Genomic DNA, 19956 nt, shown 5'->3' on the forward strand with positions numbered 1-19956 from the left:
GACTTATCAAAGGAAAGTATGGGAGTCCTGAGTGGCTATTAATAGAAAAACAATTAAGATGGTACATTTTCTGATCTAAATGATCTTATTCTCCTGTGTGTATCGCCTTAAAACAGGTTAAAAAAAATAGAGGCGATTTTATTTGATTTATTTTTTCAGTTACTTTTTTTGATCTGGGAAAATAGATGTCATTTTTATTTTTTTGTAATACTCATCTCACATTATGTTTAATTCAAAGAGCATGAAGGAATTACAACCCACCTGGAAGAAAACATCTCATTTAGGGTTGGTGGTGCATTTCAGCCTCTTGTGGGCAAAATGGGTACCGATGAACACATAATATCCTGACAAATGAAGATAAATACCTGACACAATTCTGTGGAACTTCTTTTCGACCAATTTGGACCAATTTCAGACACCGTGTTTTAAAGGGTTCAGGCAAGATAATCAGATGCTCAAATGGGTAAACATGTATAAACTGCCTTGATGTTCTTACCACTATCTTTCTTCTTGCTTTGGCGTTGCATGAGTCCCCAAGAGACTGAAACCTGGGGGATCTGGATCTGGATCTGTGTCGAGCAGCGTTAATGTTACACGAGGAGGCCAGCTTTCTTATTGTGCATGTTTTTGTTACAGACTCAGCAATAAAGCCAAATTCAGCATCTGATCGGTGAGTCAGTGTGACACTAACATACATGCATCGATTCAGGACACTGATATTTACAAATCAAACATGTTCAATATTATATCAGACATTTGTAGTGTGCACTGTTATTTCACTTTTAGCCCCAAATCTGCCCTGGCCAATTGGAGGCGAGTCCTAACTTATTATTTTCAATAAAAGTTTGTGATAAAGACTTAAAGGATCTTAAACTTTTATGTTACTGGCAGAAATGGGCTTCCATATCACTTAGGTTCACACTAAAACAACTTAAATTCAACAGCTATTAAAAGGGTGAATCACAACACTTGCAAGCACGGAGGATCCAACGGCTAAACAGCAAGTTTATTTTGGTTAGGATCAGAAACACAGATCATGTCCTGAGGGTGAGATGAGAGGAGATGGTATCAAAATCCCCTAACTGAAATATGGCAAAGATGGTTTGTGGTGTTCGATGGGGGTAAATGAGAGGGAGAAATGGTGTGTTACAATGTTTAGTGAATAAGATTTGGAGGGGAGCAGTTATTCTCACAGCAGAGAGCAGCAGTGACCTAGGCCATGGCAAACTCCAATAACAGGGAGACCACATATATCTATCTCCCACCCTAAAAAGTATCCAGCTGCTCAAAGAATTGTTTCTATTCAATAAAACCGAGTTTTAGTTGAAATGAAAAACAAAAGGCACAATGATTTTCAACTCATTCTTGTCTTTAATATGCACAAGAGTTGAAAGCATCAATGAGCCACCTTAAAGAGAGGAATTCAATCTAAAATTTATAAAAAGATATAAACAATCAGAGGCCAAAACGCTGTCTGTTGCTTCTTCTCCTAATATTTTATTTAAAACAACTTTTCATTAGCAAGTAAAAATCTTGCAACAAACATAAGCTTGTATCCAATTCGGATACAAGGCAACGAAATTGTAAATCTTTAAAGTGGCTCGGTCTAGTCTGCTTGTTCATGACTGTACACCCTCTCTATAGTTTTGTTCAATAATAAACAGCTAGTCCCAAAAACAAGCCTGGGCTGCTCATAACAACCCCACCCAATATTTAAAACCCCAGTGTGACCCTCCCCCTCCCCACCTGTTCGGACCCCCTCTCAGTAGTTAGCAGCCAACCAGAGGATCGTTAAGTCTTCGAAACCAGGGCTAAGGTCAGGTTCAAAGTTTGACACCGTGAACCCGCACCCCCAAACCAACTGGGACATGGGACGGCACATGTTTACACAGCCCGTCACCATTACTACGAAGAAGAAATAAAACTGCCTGTTCCAAATCATCAGCATTTCATCACAATACATATGCAAGTCAGAAATAAAAACATTGAAACAAAGAAATATTGCTTCAACGGAGAAAAACAAAAACCCTACCCAGCCATCTTTGACAGTAAATAGTCCATCCAATGACTGTCAGCTGCAGCAGCTTTGTACAGGCTTTATGTAAATATATTCATATATTCATTAGACGGCAAGGAGAGATACACATCACATTTTTTGTACAATTATTCAAATTGAGTGATGACATGTGACCTTTTCATCGAGAGAAAGTAGTTAAGTACTGTGTTTAGGACCTGTACTCGTTATACAAGTCTAGTCTTCAATGAGTATAGGTCCCCTTTCCGCAGGCAGACATCAAAATGCCTTCTCAGACGTGTGCATAAGACTGAAGAAAAGGAAAAAATTAAACATATGGAAGCTCCACAGACTCAACCAAGAAGATGAAACCTAAAATATGTTTGGATTTAAAACAATTAAAATAATCTTAAAAAGGTCATAAGCAATTCAGGTCGTTTTTTTTTTAGCTCTCTTTTTTTTTGTTAAACCCCGTTCCTCTTAAAGTTTCACATTACAGGGGAGTCCCGAGCAAACACGTCGCCGGATCACAGGGCGTGACCGAGCTCATGCCGCACAGACGGATGTCCTGCATGGGGATGAAACGCTTCGGCTGACATGTTCCACTTCTCTAAAGTCTCTGCGCCTTCACCTCAAGGTGCTTGCTCCCGTGACAGGTATTCACGTCCGGGAAAAAAAGATAAAACTTCGACTTGCTGAGTCAGAATCAGGCAGGTTCGTTTGAATTGGAGAAAAGAGATCAGAATTATGGCATTTCTTCACATTTTAGATGATTTTTCTTTTATAAACAAAGTTTCAACAGAGGTCACATTAAAAAAAAGTGACGTCATCGAGTCAGAAGTCCCGTCAGTCTGCCATGGAGTCCTCTTTCTTTCTTTTTTGCCTCGGAGCCCTTTCACGCCTCCACCTGCCCTAGGACGATCATTGAGGGGGGCGGCGGGGGTTCGTGATTAATCGTGGTTTAGCTCTGGGATTAACTCTTTAAACTGGGTGAGAGATGATTATTGGGGTGCCCGGCCCATGGGAAACTGTGTGACTTAAGTGTGTTGACGTGTGTGTGCAGGTCAAGTGTGCGTGCGAGTAGGTGAAGTAACACCAGAGGACAATCCAGGGGAGGGAAAGCACAGAATAAACCACAAACAAACAGCAGTATTTCTTCCCCATAAGTGATATGATGGCTTCTAACAGAAGTATGCACACAAATTCAAAGTGTCAAAAAGTGTGTCGTGTGTGTGTGCGTGTGTGTTTGTGTCTGAAAATGTGCTTGTGTTTTGACATTTGGCAATTGAATCTTGCCACGAAGGCTTTTTCTTCCTTCCGGTTTTATTTTATACTGGCAACCCTCCTGATGCAGGTTACCAGGTGGTGACGGTGCCTGTTGAATAAAGCAGGACTCCGATGTAGGGTTGGGTGAAGGATGATTAACAAACGAAAAGAAGAACACCCCGCAGTGCAGAAGTGGGGTGGGTAATTCCTTCAGTGGTGAGTTTCCATGTTGAAGTGATGCTAAGTAAATCCTTCAGTACCAGGTTGCCAGGTTGGAGGAGAGACGGATGAATGTCTGGGGTGATTACAGAGTACCCGTGCAGCTGGTTAAACTAAAAATCCTGGCTTTTAGAAATTAAACTCCTTTGTTTGCATGTTGGAAGCTGGGTCAAAGTTGAAGGTTCCTCCTTGAGTGGTGTCCGGGATCAAGCTGGGGTCTTCATCAATCTGGAAATGACAAACATAGTGAGATCACAGCGGAGTAACGCATCGCTGAGCAGGAAAAACACATGAAGATCACATGTGGTGTACTTACATCATCTCCTGAAAAGTACTGATCAATAATCTCAAAAGCTAGTTTGTAGATATCCTCATTTTCATGCTGCTGCAGATTTTCTATCTTCTCCAAACCTGGGAATAACCAAAACAACAATTCCTGTTATTAACAACATTATCACAGGGAAAATGCACACAACTGAGTTCAATCATACAAGCGAAAAAGCTGTCCAAATATGGATCCATTTGCCAAATAAGACACGAAATAAAATACAAAAAATCCTTTTTAAAATGGTGCACGTTGCCCTGTTAAAAGAAATGCTAAATCCTACATCAATTTGACACCAAAACAAATTGCATAAAAAAGGACATCCTCCTCCAGACACAGACCTCCACACTCCTCGATGATCTCAGCGATAGTGCTGGCTTCGTCTCCCGCCATGATCAGGATGTTCTTCAGGCCGTCCAGGACGACCTGCACCACCTGAGAGTCCTTCACCGACAGCAGGTTACAGAACGGAGGGATGACATTCTGCTCCACCAGGAACTCCACCTGCGAAAAACCCACACATACACACTTAATTATAACACGGGTACATTCTTACGAGTGTTGAACTTTCAGCACAAGAAAATATTCATTATTTTAAAGTGCGAAATGATATTGTTAACTTTGACTGGAAATGATGGAATAATATTTGAAGCGGTTGGAATTCATTTGTTATATTTACTCAGTAACATTTACTCTAGTATGTATTTGAATCAATTGTAAAACTGAAAGTAGTTTTTTCATATTGCTTTCTACTCTTACTCGAGTCCATTTGCAATAAAATATCCAATAATTATTCTTCATTTTATTTATATAGCATGGTTTAGGATGCTTCACAGACACTTAAACAGGACATACATAGCACAATCTCTATTTAGGAATAGTTCTATGCACCTATGAGTTGTTTTTTTTAAATGATATAATCGAATTAATACAAAAAGAAAAACAATAAAGAAAATAATCAAATTAAATACATATTAGGAAAAAACAACGGACTGCAGATTTCTCCGTCTTTGGTCCCGATCTCACCTGGTCTTTCCTCCCACTGATGGTGAGGTTGCTGATGGCCCATGCTGCCTCCTTCTGTGTGCCAAAGTCACCCTGTAGAGAGACAGGCTGTCACTAAAACGTGCACATAGCGGGTTTTTCTACAACAACGTTAATACCGACACACAGAAAACCTGGGCCAAGCATGCATTCAGTGTTTTATTCACTTCAGACAGAGATGTTCTGCTTCTCTGGCTTCAAAACACAGGAGCTGTCGATGCAGCTGAATCAGAGCCAACATTATGTTTGTCATGCACCATCTGTTGAGAAAACAGGATCTAAAGAATGGTGAACATAACACAATAAATATACACACAAACCTTAGCCAGTTGGTGGATGATCATAGGAATCAGCCCTGCGTCGATCACAGCCTGGACCTGTTGCTGGTTCCCTGCTGTGATGTTGGACAGGAACCAGACCGCTTCCTGTAAACACACCAATCACAAATGCTTAAAATATGCTTTTAATCTCACACACACACACACACACACACACACACACACACACACACACACACACACACACACACACACACACACACACACACACACACACACACACACACACACACACACACACACACACACACACACACACACACACACACACACACACACACACACACACACACACACACACACACACACACACACACACACACACACACACACACACACACACACACACACTTTTTGTTTTGATTTTAATTAACAATACTTCTTTTACTCTGCATTGTGGTTCTAAACTGCCTACAGCACCGTCACAATTAAATGAATGTGCTCCAATGCTATCAGGGTATTAGACATCCCCCATATCTTATATAATATACGAATAAGCATTACACAGAATTTAAAAAAACAAGAAATCCTACAAACTCCTGTAAGATCAGCTGAAATTTAATTGGAATACACATAGCAGCTCGAATAAAAGCTGCAGACATCAACCTTCTATTTCCATACTCAGCCATAAAAAGCCGGCAGACTTACAAAGTAAAACAAATTTAAATATGATAACGGTTGAGGTACCTTGTTGATCTTTTCTTTAGGGTGTGTGAGCAGGTTGGGGAAGTGTAAGAGGACGTCACAGTTGAGAACAACCTGCGTCTGCTCGTCCGTCCCGGTCACGATGTTACCCACTGCCCTCAGAGCTGCCGTCTGCACATAGAAGGGATAAGAGGACAAATAAACAGTTGTACTACCGATTGCTTCATTTAGTAAAATTGTCTTTTTACTTCAGATGAGACAAAATGGTATCTAATTCACAATATAGAGTACTGCATTATCCAGCTGCAGTAAGCACATTTGGTTAAGGCTAAATATGTGACAATAAACTCTATATCAAAAACCGTGGAGGTGCAGGGAAGTCCTTGCCTTCAAACCGTCTTTTACAGACTCAAAAGATCCTCTGCAGATCCTAACAGATAGGTAACTACATAATTCACTGAAAAACAAACTAACTAAAACATGCAGGTCATTTAATATATTTTTCAATGATAATATTGTTTCAAAAAAGGCTGGGAATAATATAGCAACTGCAATTTTTAACCTGAATTGTGCAGCTCTAGACAAAGCTAATAAATGTCAATGAAACAAGGTCTCACCTGAACTTTGACCTCCTGGTGGCTGAGGAGAGGCACAAGAAATGGAACGACTACAGAATCAATGACCATCTGAATCTGCTCGTTGCCTCCGTCCGTCAGATAGGACAGAGCCCAAACCGTGTCTACTAGGATCTGAACAAACAGACAGGAAACGTATAAGTCGACGTAAAGCAAGTGACTTCTTTATTCTGTACAATCTATAGAAATCAGTGCACAGGAATCACAATGATACCTACATTTATATCAGTGTGATATATTAGCACACACAGGGCGGGTAAAATCTGTGGGGAGAGAAAAGTAGGTTGTGAGTGGGCGGGATGTAGGCAGAGGAATACATTGATCAGATGACGGAACATACAGCGCAGAGGGAGAGAAGATGAAAAAACAAAAACAGGAATAGCTGCCAAACAAGACTTCAAATGTCGCAAAAAGAGCTTTATAGTTACAAACTCCTCCCGGGCTTTGACGCTGATTCAGCTTGTGAAAAAGGAGCGGCTAAAACTCTGTGTGACTCAGACTGCAGTGACACAGTTGACTGCAACACAGAAACACACACATCTGTCTGGCACATTAAAGCCTGCGCAAGCACGCACACACACACACACACACACCTCTTGGACCGTTTCCATAGGTGGCGGTGGGTCCTTGTTGCGGCAGAGGTTAACAATGACCCAGGTGACATTGCGGAGAAAGGTGATGGGGATCGACGGGTTGATGAAAGAAAGCAGCGGCTTGACCACGCCCAGGGAGATGACGTAATCCCTGCACTGTGGACCATCACCTGGACAAATAAAGGGTCAGAGTTCAACACACATTCAAAGCAGTATGTACCCGCTCCAATCAGAGGACACTACTTACCTATAATGTTTCCTAAAGCCCATACAGCCTGTTCGCATACGTTCTGGTGGGGAGAGTGTAGGAGTCGCAGGAACAGAGGCACTGCATCTGGACCCACAAACATCAACACATCAGAAATTAGACCAAGGTAACAGATTGGAAAACTCCGGTGATAAGCCCTGTTGCCAGGTCACCATCAAAGCCAAACTAAAAACACTCAAACCCATGAGTGAGTCACAACTCTGTGTGTACTACAGCTCGTCTAAACCTATAAGCAGGTGTATTGACGATGTTGCAGAGGGAAATGTGAATTCCCTGCTAAAGGGATTATTTTTTTCCCACCTGTTTGGATGGTCGTGTTTAAAACAAGCAAATGTAAGCTACTGCTAAAACATCAAGATTGTACTTATTCGTCTGTATTGTTTTACTAATGTGTGCCTCTCTCTCTTTTAGTTTACATTTAAGATTTCAATAATATCTTAGTCCTCAGGAACTGTACAGTGGAAAGCGCCATCAGTATTCATGTGATGAGCTGGCTGCTACACAGTCACATTGGCTTTGTTTCAAAACTAAAAGTTCACTGTTATCTAATGAAAACAGAATCCAGAAATGACTGACTGCCCGATGGAGTGAAAAACAAATAAACATGCCAGCTCTGCAGACAGAATATAAACACAGAGTGCAGGGAGGCAGAATGTGGGGTCAACTCACTGGATTTAACCACCGCCTGAGTCTGTGCCGACGTCCCAGAGGCGATGTTGGTCAGAGCCCAAGCTGCCTCGAACTGAAGAGAGGGGCTGCAGGAAACAAAAACCAGATAAATACATAAAAGGAAACTCATTCAGTTTCCACTGTCGACCGGCTCAGCATCATTATCATTAATATTGATGGGAACATTTCCTGAATTCCCAGCTGTCATTACATGTTTTTCAAATCAGATTTTGATATTTCCCCAAGGCGCATAAAACACTTTTCTGTCTTGGGATTTTTAACAGCAATGCGTCTCTTAACTTATACGAATCAAAAACTAATAGCTCATCATGGCATGTTGAAGATGTCTGCACTTCTATACATTGAAAGATTGAATTCTGAATGAAATCCTCAATTTGAACAAGGTGATTAACTGGATTAAATGAATCAGCCTTTTCCTATTAAAGCAACGTCAGTTTCGTCAAACATGTGAAACAGAGGGGGCAGAAAGGGTGGAAAGTGGACTATTGCACACAATGTTTCTGTAAGTTAATAATAACTTTCTCTGAACACTGCTTTGTCACCCACCAGCCCGAACCCGTGATATTTTCTAGGAAGCTTACTGCATTTGCCTGACCGGCTGTTCAACTACTAAGCAGCCCCCAATGGAAAATACTACTATAAATACAATAATACTCATAAAATTAGTGAAGCCTAATCTGTAACTGTGCAGAAATACTGGGTTTATTTGCAATGAATTCACATGAACAAAAAAGCATGGGAGTTTCCTAATGTGGATTTAGCGAAACGATATTCCAAAGTTTTTACATAATCAGTTTCTATTAAAAAATAAAAATGAAGTCCTGGTGAGAACAGAATCTGTGTGATGGGGAATGCACCTGACATGTCATCAGTGGTCTAGATTTCGTACTGTCAGCTGGTGCCGTGCTCAAATAGGGAAACTATCCGGATTTTTATTTATTTTTTAAATGATGCAACACTTAATATTACAGATCACACTGTCGCAAGCGATCCTCACACCGCCCACCCGCCAAATGCTAGTAAACCATGGCAAAGGGTGCGAAGTCTGTCTACTCCACGCACTATTTCATCATACAACAAACTGTGATCTGGATTTCTTACTTGCTGGGCAAACAGGATGTGGTCCCACTGTGGAAAGCAAATTTACATGTTCTGACTTATCGTGCACAGTTTGAATTTAAACTCCTCAGAAAACCCTTCATCTATTCTTTCACGTTCAATGGTGCTCATCTTCATGCTGTCCATTGCATTGTGGTTCGGCCCCTCATTACAGCATTATGCTGAGCTTCCTTGGCTTGTTGCCATAATGCTATGGCAACAACGACAGTAGACAATTACCTCTCTTCATGGAGGCACGTGGGTCAAACTGCTCGGCTGCATTTGCAACTCAAAGTTAACACCAATGTCCAATATAAGATGGTGCTGCATGATGCTTGTGGGTTGCTATGGTAAAATCCTCACAACTTTTCCCATACAAGGTTCCTCTACGTCAGCCACTCTTTCTCCCCCCTCGGCTCACACAAGGTCCTGGGAATTTGGGAACTCCAATAGACAGGAATGCTGTTATATTTGGCTTCACTGGGGCAGAGAGGGTCAGCCAACTGCCCTGCGTGCCTCCACACACTCTCACGTGTGGACACAGTGGGATACACACACACACACACAAAGCCTCTGTTGCGGCAGAAACTTGATGTAGCAGCGCCAGTAATCCATCACAGCAGCCTGCAGTCTTAAGAGCTAGAGCCCCGTTTGCGTCACGGAGTAAAAACACTGAAGACAAATGATTTAGAAGCACACTTACTTGTCATCCCTTTCCAGGCATTTGACTAAAATGGGCAGGATCCCAGACTTTATCAAGTCATCGATGGGAGGGTTTCTGTCACTCGAGAGCAGTTTTCTGTTAAAGGCCAAAGAGAAAAATGTTAAGACCTCCACGTAAATCAAACAAAACAAACAGCTGACGTCTTTGTGTGTCCAAGTCACTCACCTGGCCGCCTGTACAGCACTGAGCTGGACGACTGCATTATCACTGGTAGCATTCTGTAGTGACAACAAGTGAAGGTCAAAAATGTTAGTACATAATAATATAAGAGTAAAGGAGCCTTTGCTGGTAGCTTTTGGGGAGGGTAGTGTATAATGGAAGCTTTAACTGACGTGAGCACTTACCTGTAAGATGGCCTCAAGCGTAACATTTTGCTGCAAAAAGAGAAAAGGCAGAGCAATGTTAGCACACTCCACCACAGTGTTTCCCCTACAATGGTAGTTAAAATGTCCATAATAATAATAATCGTAATAATAATAGCAGGACAGTTTAACATCACGACAAACTTACTAAATGCACCTCATAAATATGTAAGTGTTTCATTTCTAAACAGATGTCGTTGTGGTGTAATTGTGTTAGCGCTCTTTTGTTTACAAGTATGTATTGTCACTAGCAGCTTGCCCCGCTGCAGCTTGGTGTGACATGAACATTTGTGATGCAGAATATGCAAAATGCTTGGAGCTTCAGCCTCTCTTCTCCCTGAAGTGTCTTTGCTTGAGGCCATTATCATAGAGCTAAAATAGCATTGCATGGAAGTCCCACCCTTCACCCATGCTAGCTTGTTTTGGCTATAGAGCGGCATTTTGGATTAGGATGCATCTCTCTACTACTGTGCTGGTTCTAACATTTGAAAACCAGATCATAATCATCCTCACAGAACTAACATAAAAGGTTCCATTAAAAGTCTTCAGTGAGCTACAGCTCCTTCCTTCTCTGCTGCTCTTGGCTACACATCAAGACTGCAATTTCATTTAGGACTGAAATGTAAATATTGGCTCACTCTGCAGGCTATTCCTCATCTTTTAATTAATCTACTAAAAGAATATTGTCACAAGTCAACAGCTTTTGAGATGAATGGATCTTGGGCAGCATATTGCATTTTGTGGAGAAACTAGAAGGTAAAGTGAAATGTGATTCTAGCAGCAGCAGAGAGGGAGAGCAACACTCTGGATGTAGAAACCACAGACTTTATTAACCAAGGTTTATTTGAACATGCTCTGCAGTAAAAGAAATAATGACAGGGAATAAGAGGGTCTATTCATGCCAAATTACAAAGTACATTCTTAAACATATACTCCTTCAGGTATCTGATCAAGTTCTGAGATCTTTAAGATTCCTGGTGCCAAACACATTTCTCAGAGGTGAATGGGGGTGCTCTAAAACAGGGATATTGTATTTCTTTGAGAACAACAGCTGATTGTGTGTTCATAAGCACGGTCCTTGTTTCTCAGAAGAATCAAAAGATGTCGACAGTTTTCAGTAGAGTGGATTATCCTGAGGAACTGAAACATTGATTTTCAAGCATCGTTTTTCATTGTTCTGAGGAGCACAAACAAAATGCCATTCTTCCTTTGGTAATAAGCTGGTGATCAAAATGACCAAAATAAACTCACCTATCCAGCCATTAAAGCCAACCTTTACCCTGTTGTCATGCATTGTTGCATGTGCTATGACAACCATCTTGGAAATTCAAACATCTACAACAACATGCCTGCTGGGAGATCTCCATCGTTGTGGAGAATTTGCGGTATGATTGAAATCTCAAGAACGAACAACAGGGTTGAGATTGTTTTACGTGTCAGCTGCTGCTTCCCAGAAGAAGAATGAACTTTCAATTCTCAGCTCAGGAGAACATTTAGGGGCAGACTGGGAGAAATGATAATGTGGGTAGAATGGCTCTTTGAAGTTCGCTATGAAAAATATTGCGAACCAGCAATAGTGAATAAAAAACACATTTAATTCACCCTGCTTTTAATTGGTAGGAAACACCAGTAATAACTGAACTGTTGCTTAACTGAGGCTGTTCAGCAGCTGTTTCCTGAGTGTATCACACATTTGGAAAAGGATGCACTGCCCAACATGCAGACGGTCCAGTGCCTCTACATCTCTCTTTCTAAAAGACGCACAGTACCACACTTACTCCTTTGAAGTCGGAGTCGACATCAGAGTCCTCCAGACTCTCCTCCAGCGGGACATTTCTCTTCTTCAGTAGATGCTCGTCTCGTTTGTTCTGATGAGGGGAAAAAAGACAGAAAAGCAATGAGAGGAGGCGATCAAAGTGTTCATTAATGCATTCATGAATTCTTTAAGTGTCAGTGAATCTGGGCCTGCCTCAAACACGAGTCCTCTTTTAGACAAAATTTTTTATTTCTGAAAGTGTAGGACATTAGATATAGCATACTAAGGAAGTCATTACAGCCTGTGGTCATCAAACCGGTCAACTACCTCCTCAGAGCATCAGGCTGTTGATTCAATAGACTGGCAGTGGACTTACATCACCATCAGCTGAACCCTTTTAATATCTTATCAATACACCACTGTAATATATATAATACTATATTGTTGTACGATGTGCACATTTCTTTAAGTAAGTCTAATAGATAGTATAAATATCTGGATTTATTTTATGCGTTTGAGATTTTACTTTAATTTCTGATTTTTATTTTAATATATTTTTAGTATTTTATCTTTTAACTTAATTATGTTTGTATAATATTTATATAGTTTTTTGTACTTTATCTTTTATTTCATTACTGTCAAGAAAACCAATTTCCTGTGTATTCTGATTGAGTTAGAGAAATCTGCCTGCAGGCTAGTCCACAAAGCAAACGCACACTCTTCTTTGAAGGACAACACAAACACACACATTCTGGAACCCCCCAGCAAGCACACATTCATTGAGCACAGCGATACAGAGACATATGTAGATGGAGAAAGCTAGAGAGACCCACATATCCCATCAGTTTCAGGGCATGTGAGTCAGCGGTAGGAGGAGATTCCCTTGCCCTACATTCCTGTGCATTCTGCTCATGTGCGTCACTGATGACTAATCGGCCAGTGCAGTGCTTCTTGCTGCCCTGATCCAGATAAATGGAATGTGCTAGACATGAGACTACCTCAGTATTTCATAGCGGTGACGTTCTGTGTTTTAACACCCCCGTCTGTGTCAGTGTTCCCCAAACGGCTGCTGATCCGTGCCGCTGTTTACCAGGATTCTCAGACCTTGTCTAGAAGCACAATGCCGAAGTGTCCCTACGTTTTGTTTGTTACCACTTCAGATTCGAGTCATCGGGCCCAGAAAAAAAGAAAACCAGGCTGGACCCGAGCCCAGACCCCTGGAGCAGTTTTGTGCCTCAGCCTGATTAAAAACCCGCAATGTATTTGATTATTTATTACAAGCTAAAGTTAAGTTGGGTCTTTTCAGTGCAGTTACACACGTGACACAATCTCTGACATGCTCCTTCTCCTGTCATATGCTGTTCCTTTATCAACATATTAAAACAAGATTTTATAACTTTTCCCCTCGTCGATAAGAGCCAGGAGTCCGGACTCTGTTCTAGGCAACTGCTGTTAGTGACAAGTTTTTCAAACACCAGCTAAATCAATGACACATATCATATTCAAATGATGCATAACATTGGGTTATTGATTATAGCACAATGCACTTCTGCTCAACTGAAAAGAAAAACAGTCCAGTGGATAAACAGCAGTGGGAAATTGGCGGGAAAACTGTTCCCAATTGGGTTTGGACAGAGAATCAAAGCTCCAGCTCAGAAAAACCAAGTCATGCCCTTTCAAGTGCACATGTCATTTTTTACTTGTTGTCATTTCCTTATGTAACTATTGTGCCATCCCAGGGCTGTCAAAAACATATTCACGGAAGCAAAGGGTTCACTTCAATTTTAGAAATAATTTTGTTCTGCAGCCACTTCCTGGAACCAGAGGGCACCGTCTCGTTTCCACAAACTACAAATGCGATCCCTTTTCCAGGAGAGAAAGAAGTAACAACTCATAGCATATGACTCAACTAAAGCAGATAAGACTTGTGTGCAAATGTATGAGTAAGGTACTTGATGAAATCTTATAAATCTTTAAATGTGCTGTGGATATTTGTGCTTAAACAGGGACGACTTAATATAATGTACAAAGAAAATGACTGACTAAAATAATTGGTAGTTGTGGTGGGTCTTCATGTTATCAAATATCACATTCAAACAGAAACTCTTAACCCAGCGAAATTTGAATTCATCCAATAAAAGAAACCCCATCTGTATAAACTGTGAAAATGAAAACAACCCGAGGCCCATCAGCATGTTAAAAAATGTGACCAATAACCAATTTCACCGGAAAAGCAAACCGCAACAACACAATGCAACAATTTTTTAACCGCTATTACACTCAAACCGTTAAGACTTTCCAACACGCTGAACACTGTGTCCTGTTCCTAGGATCTGAACACATGTTCAAAAACACAGCAACACCCCCCCCCCCCCCCCCAAAGTAGAAGACAGGAAGTCTGATCTTACCAATCATCATTTTGAGGATCTGCTCACAATCCATTATATTTTTGAATATTTTAAAGCTTCTGTGTCCGAGAACATTTCTGTTCACAGTTCCAACAAGAAGAAATGCATAAGTATCAGCCAGAAATATCCCACCAGACACAACGTCAACAACGGCTGTCTCCAAGTGGCTGTCAATGAAGTATCAAATCACATGGAGACTGGTTCAACTCAATCCCACTCTGGTGAGTTGTTCACATAAGAAAATACGGATTATTTCACAACAATTACCTACATATCAGACATGAATTGTGTTTGGAGGTGAGGTTTTGAATTGGAAGAACGCTGCACTTGTGTCTTAAACATCCCCTGCTATAAATACAATGTTTATGTATGACCAGGTTACATCCTTGGACTATTCACTGCTCTGCCCTGGAGTTTGTTCCTCGCTTATAACTGAATAATTGCACATAAAAGGGTAGAAAAGTACTTAAGTTTAAACAAATCAACATGAAAAACATTAAGGGCCTTCTGCAGGATGTAAAGAGTGTTGTATCAGAATGCAATCCAGAGACAATTACACCAGCAAAACCTCAGAGGATTAATGGCAGTATGTAAAACCTCTTGTACATCTTAAGCTAACAAAGCTTGAAGTTAGTTATTGAACTCTAATGGCCTCTTAAACATTCCACATAGTGTTATCTAAAAAGAATCACGCAAAAATCCCCCAGGTGGCAGGAAAGAATAATGTGCGGAGGAAAACATGATTCCGGGGGCATCAACTGGGAAACATGTGGGTGGTTATGTTTGGGTATGGATTGCCAGTGGGACCAGTTAAGTGTTGACGGTTACAGCCGTGTGAACGCTTACCTTACGTCAGGTTTGTCAAGGTCAAATCTGATGCATCAATTTCTTGGGGCTATGCCATTAAAAAGCAGCAGCATCTAAAGTGTATATCCAAAGCACTCCACTAAAAGACCCTCAATCCAACTCAGCATGGGTCTCACTTACAGCAGAACAGAATGAAGGATTTAGAACAATATAAACCTAAATATGGAAAAATGACTACACTTTTTCAACACGATGAAGATGTTTACCCCCTCAAAATAAGCTAGAATAGCTTTAAATAGTATCATCCTCTTTTAATGTTAAGCCTCTGGTGCAGGGAAAAGGATCCACAAATACGTCACATGCCGAAACAGCACATTGCCCATTGCTTATATATGCCTTTTGTTGATGTTTTGCTTCAAAACACAGACCACAGCACTACTTAAAAAAGGGGGGGTTCCTCTTTCATTTCAATTTCATCACCATGCCTGAACAGCAGGGAGTGCAGAAGATAAACAACAAACACGGTATCCTGGTAAGGAAAATGATTCTGCTAAAACTTTCCATAGAACATAAGACATACTGTCAAATTGAATATATACAGAGTAAAATACATGACTGTCTTCTGTCCTATGTTCAAACAGAGAAAGTATACTAAGAACTTTACATTTATAGAAGTAACAGAGATGTCCTTAAGCAAGTTTTAGCTAAATGTTGTTCGGGTGGATTTCAGGTTGTTTTATGTGTACCCGTAGGTAGATTTGGTTTGTTTTATGTCTATAGTTTGTGGGCAGGTAGGGGAATAAATAAAGTAGTACGAAAAATTCGATATCACAAGAGGGTAGTCATTAAAGAGCATTAGGTACTTGAGGAATAATTTCTACATGAATGATGAATTTAGGGATCTAGGATCTTAGACAGATTTATAGGACGTTAAATGAGAGATGCAAGGATGTGTGGACAGATAGTGGATCTTTTACTCACCTTTCTCAACTCAACCGTCACCTCATTTCGATGTCTTCGCATAGTCTGTAACAAAGAAGAAAAAAGACAGCAAATGAGAAAATATTTGGGCACATTTTTGAGAAATGCAACTTTTACCACTGCAGTGGAAAACATACTTTATGTATGACATGGAAAACACGGTTGCATAAATCAAAAAATATAATACATATCCAGCACAAAATTATCAAACGGTCTGTTTTCCATTTGATTAAATGCCTACTTAAAAACTTAATTTGGGATCTAACAGGGCATGTTGTAGATTCATTATTCCACCTAATTCAGACATAACCCCATGAATCCTCACAACAGATTCCATTTTAATGTAAGGGAGTTTTTTTTATGAGAACACACACTCTTTAAGGTACTTTAACTAAAAGATAGTACGAGCGATGTAGGTTGGTAGGGGCTTGCAGTTCATCCTGAACCGTCTGAGATGGTCAAAGATCTTGTGACTGTTTGAAGAGGTTCATGTTGCTTTCCTAAATAGCCTGTTACGTAACATGGGGCAGTCATAACTCAGGAGGATGTGGGGCAGATAGGTGTCTCCCAACCAGTGCAAAACAAAAAATAATGACCAAAACAAAATGTCCCTTACAGAGATCAGATCGTCAAAATACAAAAAGTCCGGACCGGGTGTCAAGTAGAGCTGAAACTAATCATTATTTTTCATTTAATCAACTCATCGTTGGTTCTATAAAACGTCAGAAAATAACAAAAAATTGGTCAATTTCACATTCTCAGTCTGAAACCTCAATACATTCAGTTGATTATGTTTAAAAAACTAAAATAATCTCCACATTTGAAAGGTATAAAACAGCAACTACTAGCATTACGCAGTCAAAAATGACTTTGGACATTAAGTGATTATCAACGTAGGCTAGTTGGTTAATATTTCTGTATCATATATATGAATTTTCCTTACAACAAAAGGATATATGAAATAAAAAGATTAAAATACAAATCATTAAACCAGGAATTCTACAAGGTAAGAACTATTGAGTGGATATGAAGATGATTGACCAAGCCATTAACACATTGGAATAATCATTTCCTGCAAAACAAAGGAGCTTATATCCTACAGCATGCAAGGCTTCCCTGCTTTGCAATTCAAAGATGTTTCTAGTGCTGTCAGAAATGAAGAGCAATCCTTTAAGCCTGACCTAAATAAATAAAATCCAAACTGGCCCCTCTCCCCTGCTTTAGTGCGAGTCATCCATTTAAAAAGAAAAGATGATCATTCAAAAGCTCTTAAGGAGACCCAGGTCAGTCATCCAACATGCCTGAAATAGCACCAGGAATGCACTTGGCAAAGTCTGTCTGTCATAGTAGCCATGTGCTTGTCATACTGACTCCAAGATTCAAAACAACGACCTATGGGGCATCGATCTGTGCTTTTTGCCATTAAAGGATGAAGCAACACCCTGATATGTTCTTAAAAGGACCAATTCCAGATATATCTGTGTGTCTTTTGTTGATTACCCATGAGGGAAGTGATCAAGTACATCTGAATAAGTCTAGACATTTTCTACTTTGACATCCTTTTGTCACACTGTCAGCTTCCTTTATCTTTGGCTGGTCTGAACACATCCTTTGCCAAATGGTTTGGACATCAAGTCAATGGGCATTACAGACAAATGCTGCCTGTCATATAAATGTATAATTAGACTTGTTAGTTGTATGATGCAGCAATACCCAGCTTGTTATGACTGCCCATTTGGCAGTAGGGTACATACTTTACCAGAGTTGTTTTCAAGAAAACATGAGGACATAATGAATCTACTACAATTATGCTTCATGGTTTAATAGTCAACTTAAAATGTGAGATAAACGTGACACCAACTCATAATTAATAGTACTGCTGGCTCAATGTTATCAAAATCTCACTGATGGATGATTTTTGATACATGACCTTAAATTATTTTAGTTATCAATACATTTGAGCGTTTTCCCACACCAAATTAGACTGTATAACTAAGGTCATCGCATAATTACCATGTAGCTAACAGTTTAGTGGCTTAGCTAGCAGCTCAGTGTAGCTCAGCTGGCTTCACATGCTAACGTTAGCATGCTAACTAGGAGGGGCAATGTTTGGTAAGGGTGGATGTGAACCAACCATGTTATTCAACATCAACCAATGTTTTACTAATAGAGACACATGTATGTAACGTTTGCCAGTTAGATTTGGTGTTGATTAAGACCAACTGTATGTAAAATAAAGCAAATGTGAAGATTATGCAGCCGGTGGGGCCCAGCCACCGGTGCCCATCCAACATGCTAGGTGTCGTTAGCCGGCAGTGACAGCTACACCGCCTGCCTTTACATCTCCCATTTCTAACGGCCCAGCTATGATGTTGCTTACTCTTTACAAACCTTACCTACAGGACATTAGAATACCACGTGTAAGATGTTTAACATTCATCATAATCGCTCAATCAAGGGTGTGATTTGTCGTTCACAAGATAAGCACTTTTGATGGCGAACTCTTCCCGTTAGCTTAGCTTAGCTTAAATAGCAGCTGCAGTCAGGCTCCCCAACGAGGCCCTAAGACTATCGTTTTTTACGCAAAACTATCTGGATTCGTGTCAATAACACTGGCGTTTATATGTCAGCTCACCTCGACATCACGTCCTTTATTTTTAAAGCTCTTGATGCGGTGGTTTTCCAAGCCGGCGTTTTCTGCCATGGCTGTATGGGGTTTTGCTATTACTCCGGCTTTCGGGGATATCCTCGTGAAAGACGAGGCAGCTCCTGTGCTGCTGCTGCTGCTCCGGAGAGGGGGAGGAGGGGGACGTAACACAGGGGAGGAGTTAATGCTCCTGCATGGGCTGCCCTGCGTTCCTCTGCTTCCTCGACGCAGTAAGAATAAATTCCTCTTTGACTAACTGTCCCACAGGATGTCTGGAAGATTTGCAGCTCCATCGTCATCTTGCACACGACAGTGAAGATAATACGCAACCACAGATAGAAGATGTGTTCAGATCTTTCACATTTTGGAGGCTTTTTGTGTTGTTGTTGTTGTTGTTGTTGTTGTTGTTGTTGTTGTTGCGTTTTACTCCACTACATCTTATTTTACTGTCTTATTTTCAGGTATAGATTTATAATACAGAATATAAATCAATCAAGTTCAAACTATTAAACTGATAGCTACCCAGCAGTATATAAAGTAATTTAAATAATCCCCACTTTTACCATGTGCACCATTAATAATTGTAACACAAACATGTTATATTTTTAAATCAGATATGGTCCATACTGGCAGATTAGTACTTTGACATTTGGTTCTTGAAGTATATCCAATATACTTTTGTATTTTTACTTGCATACCATTTTGAATGCAGGACTTTTACTTAGTTAAACTTTCTGAGTTTTTCTTACACTATCAGTTCAGTTACACAGTGGAGGAAATAAGTATTTGATCCCCTGCCAGTTTAGTTAGTTTACCCACTTACAAAGAAATGAACGGTCTATAATTTGTATGGTAGGGTTATTTTAACAGTGAGAGACAGAAAACCAACAACAACAAAAAATCCAGAAATATAGATTTAAAAAATACATAAATTGATTTGCATCTAATTGAGGGAAATAAGTATTTGATCCCCTTGCAACCAACAACATTTCTGGCTCCCACCGACTGGTTAAATAAGTCCTCTCGCTTTAAGAAAGTACTCCTGATTTCAACTCATTACCTGGATAAAAGACACCTGTCCACAGTCAATAAATCAGATTACAACCTCTCCCCAATGGCAAGACCAGAGACTGGTC

At 40.3% G+C, this 19956-nt stretch overlaps 1 protein-coding gene across 2 annotated transcripts; it reads right to left on the minus strand.

Annotated features, from left to right (window-relative positions):
• Positions 1-980: 980 nt before the first annotated feature.
• On the minus strand, positions 981-19032 carry kpna3 (karyopherin alpha 3 (importin alpha 4)). 2 transcript variants are annotated; one of them, XM_063887590.1, is made up of 17 exons: positions 18809-19032; positions 16174-16218; positions 12000-12089; positions 10204-10233; positions 10025-10077; positions 9839-9934; positions 8017-8102; positions 7327-7413; positions 7080-7249; positions 6705-6749; positions 6469-6600; positions 5894-6022; positions 5189-5293; positions 4851-4922; positions 4166-4328; positions 3816-3910; positions 981-3727 (listed from the first exon to the last, which is right to left on the minus strand). In XM_063887590.1, exons 1-17 carry the CDS (start codon positions 18875-18877, stop codon positions 3629-3631), a joined length of 1566 nt encoding a protein of 521 aa, XP_063743660.1. In that variant the 5' UTR covers positions 18878-19032; the 3' UTR covers positions 981-3628. The 2 variants fall into 2 exon arrangements, with proteins under 2 accessions (XP_063743660.1, XP_063743659.1); XM_063887589.1 differs by having other exon boundaries at positions 7327-7417; positions 8015-8102.
• Positions 19033-19956: the final 924 nt, after the last annotated feature.

The sequence above is a fragment of the Eleginops maclovinus genome, chromosome 7 (genome assembly GCF_036324505.1).
Source record: "Eleginops maclovinus isolate JMC-PN-2008 ecotype Puerto Natales chromosome 7, JC_Emac_rtc_rv5, whole genome shotgun sequence".
Lineage (NCBI taxonomy): Eukaryota > Metazoa > Chordata > Actinopteri > Perciformes > Eleginopidae > Eleginops > Eleginops maclovinus.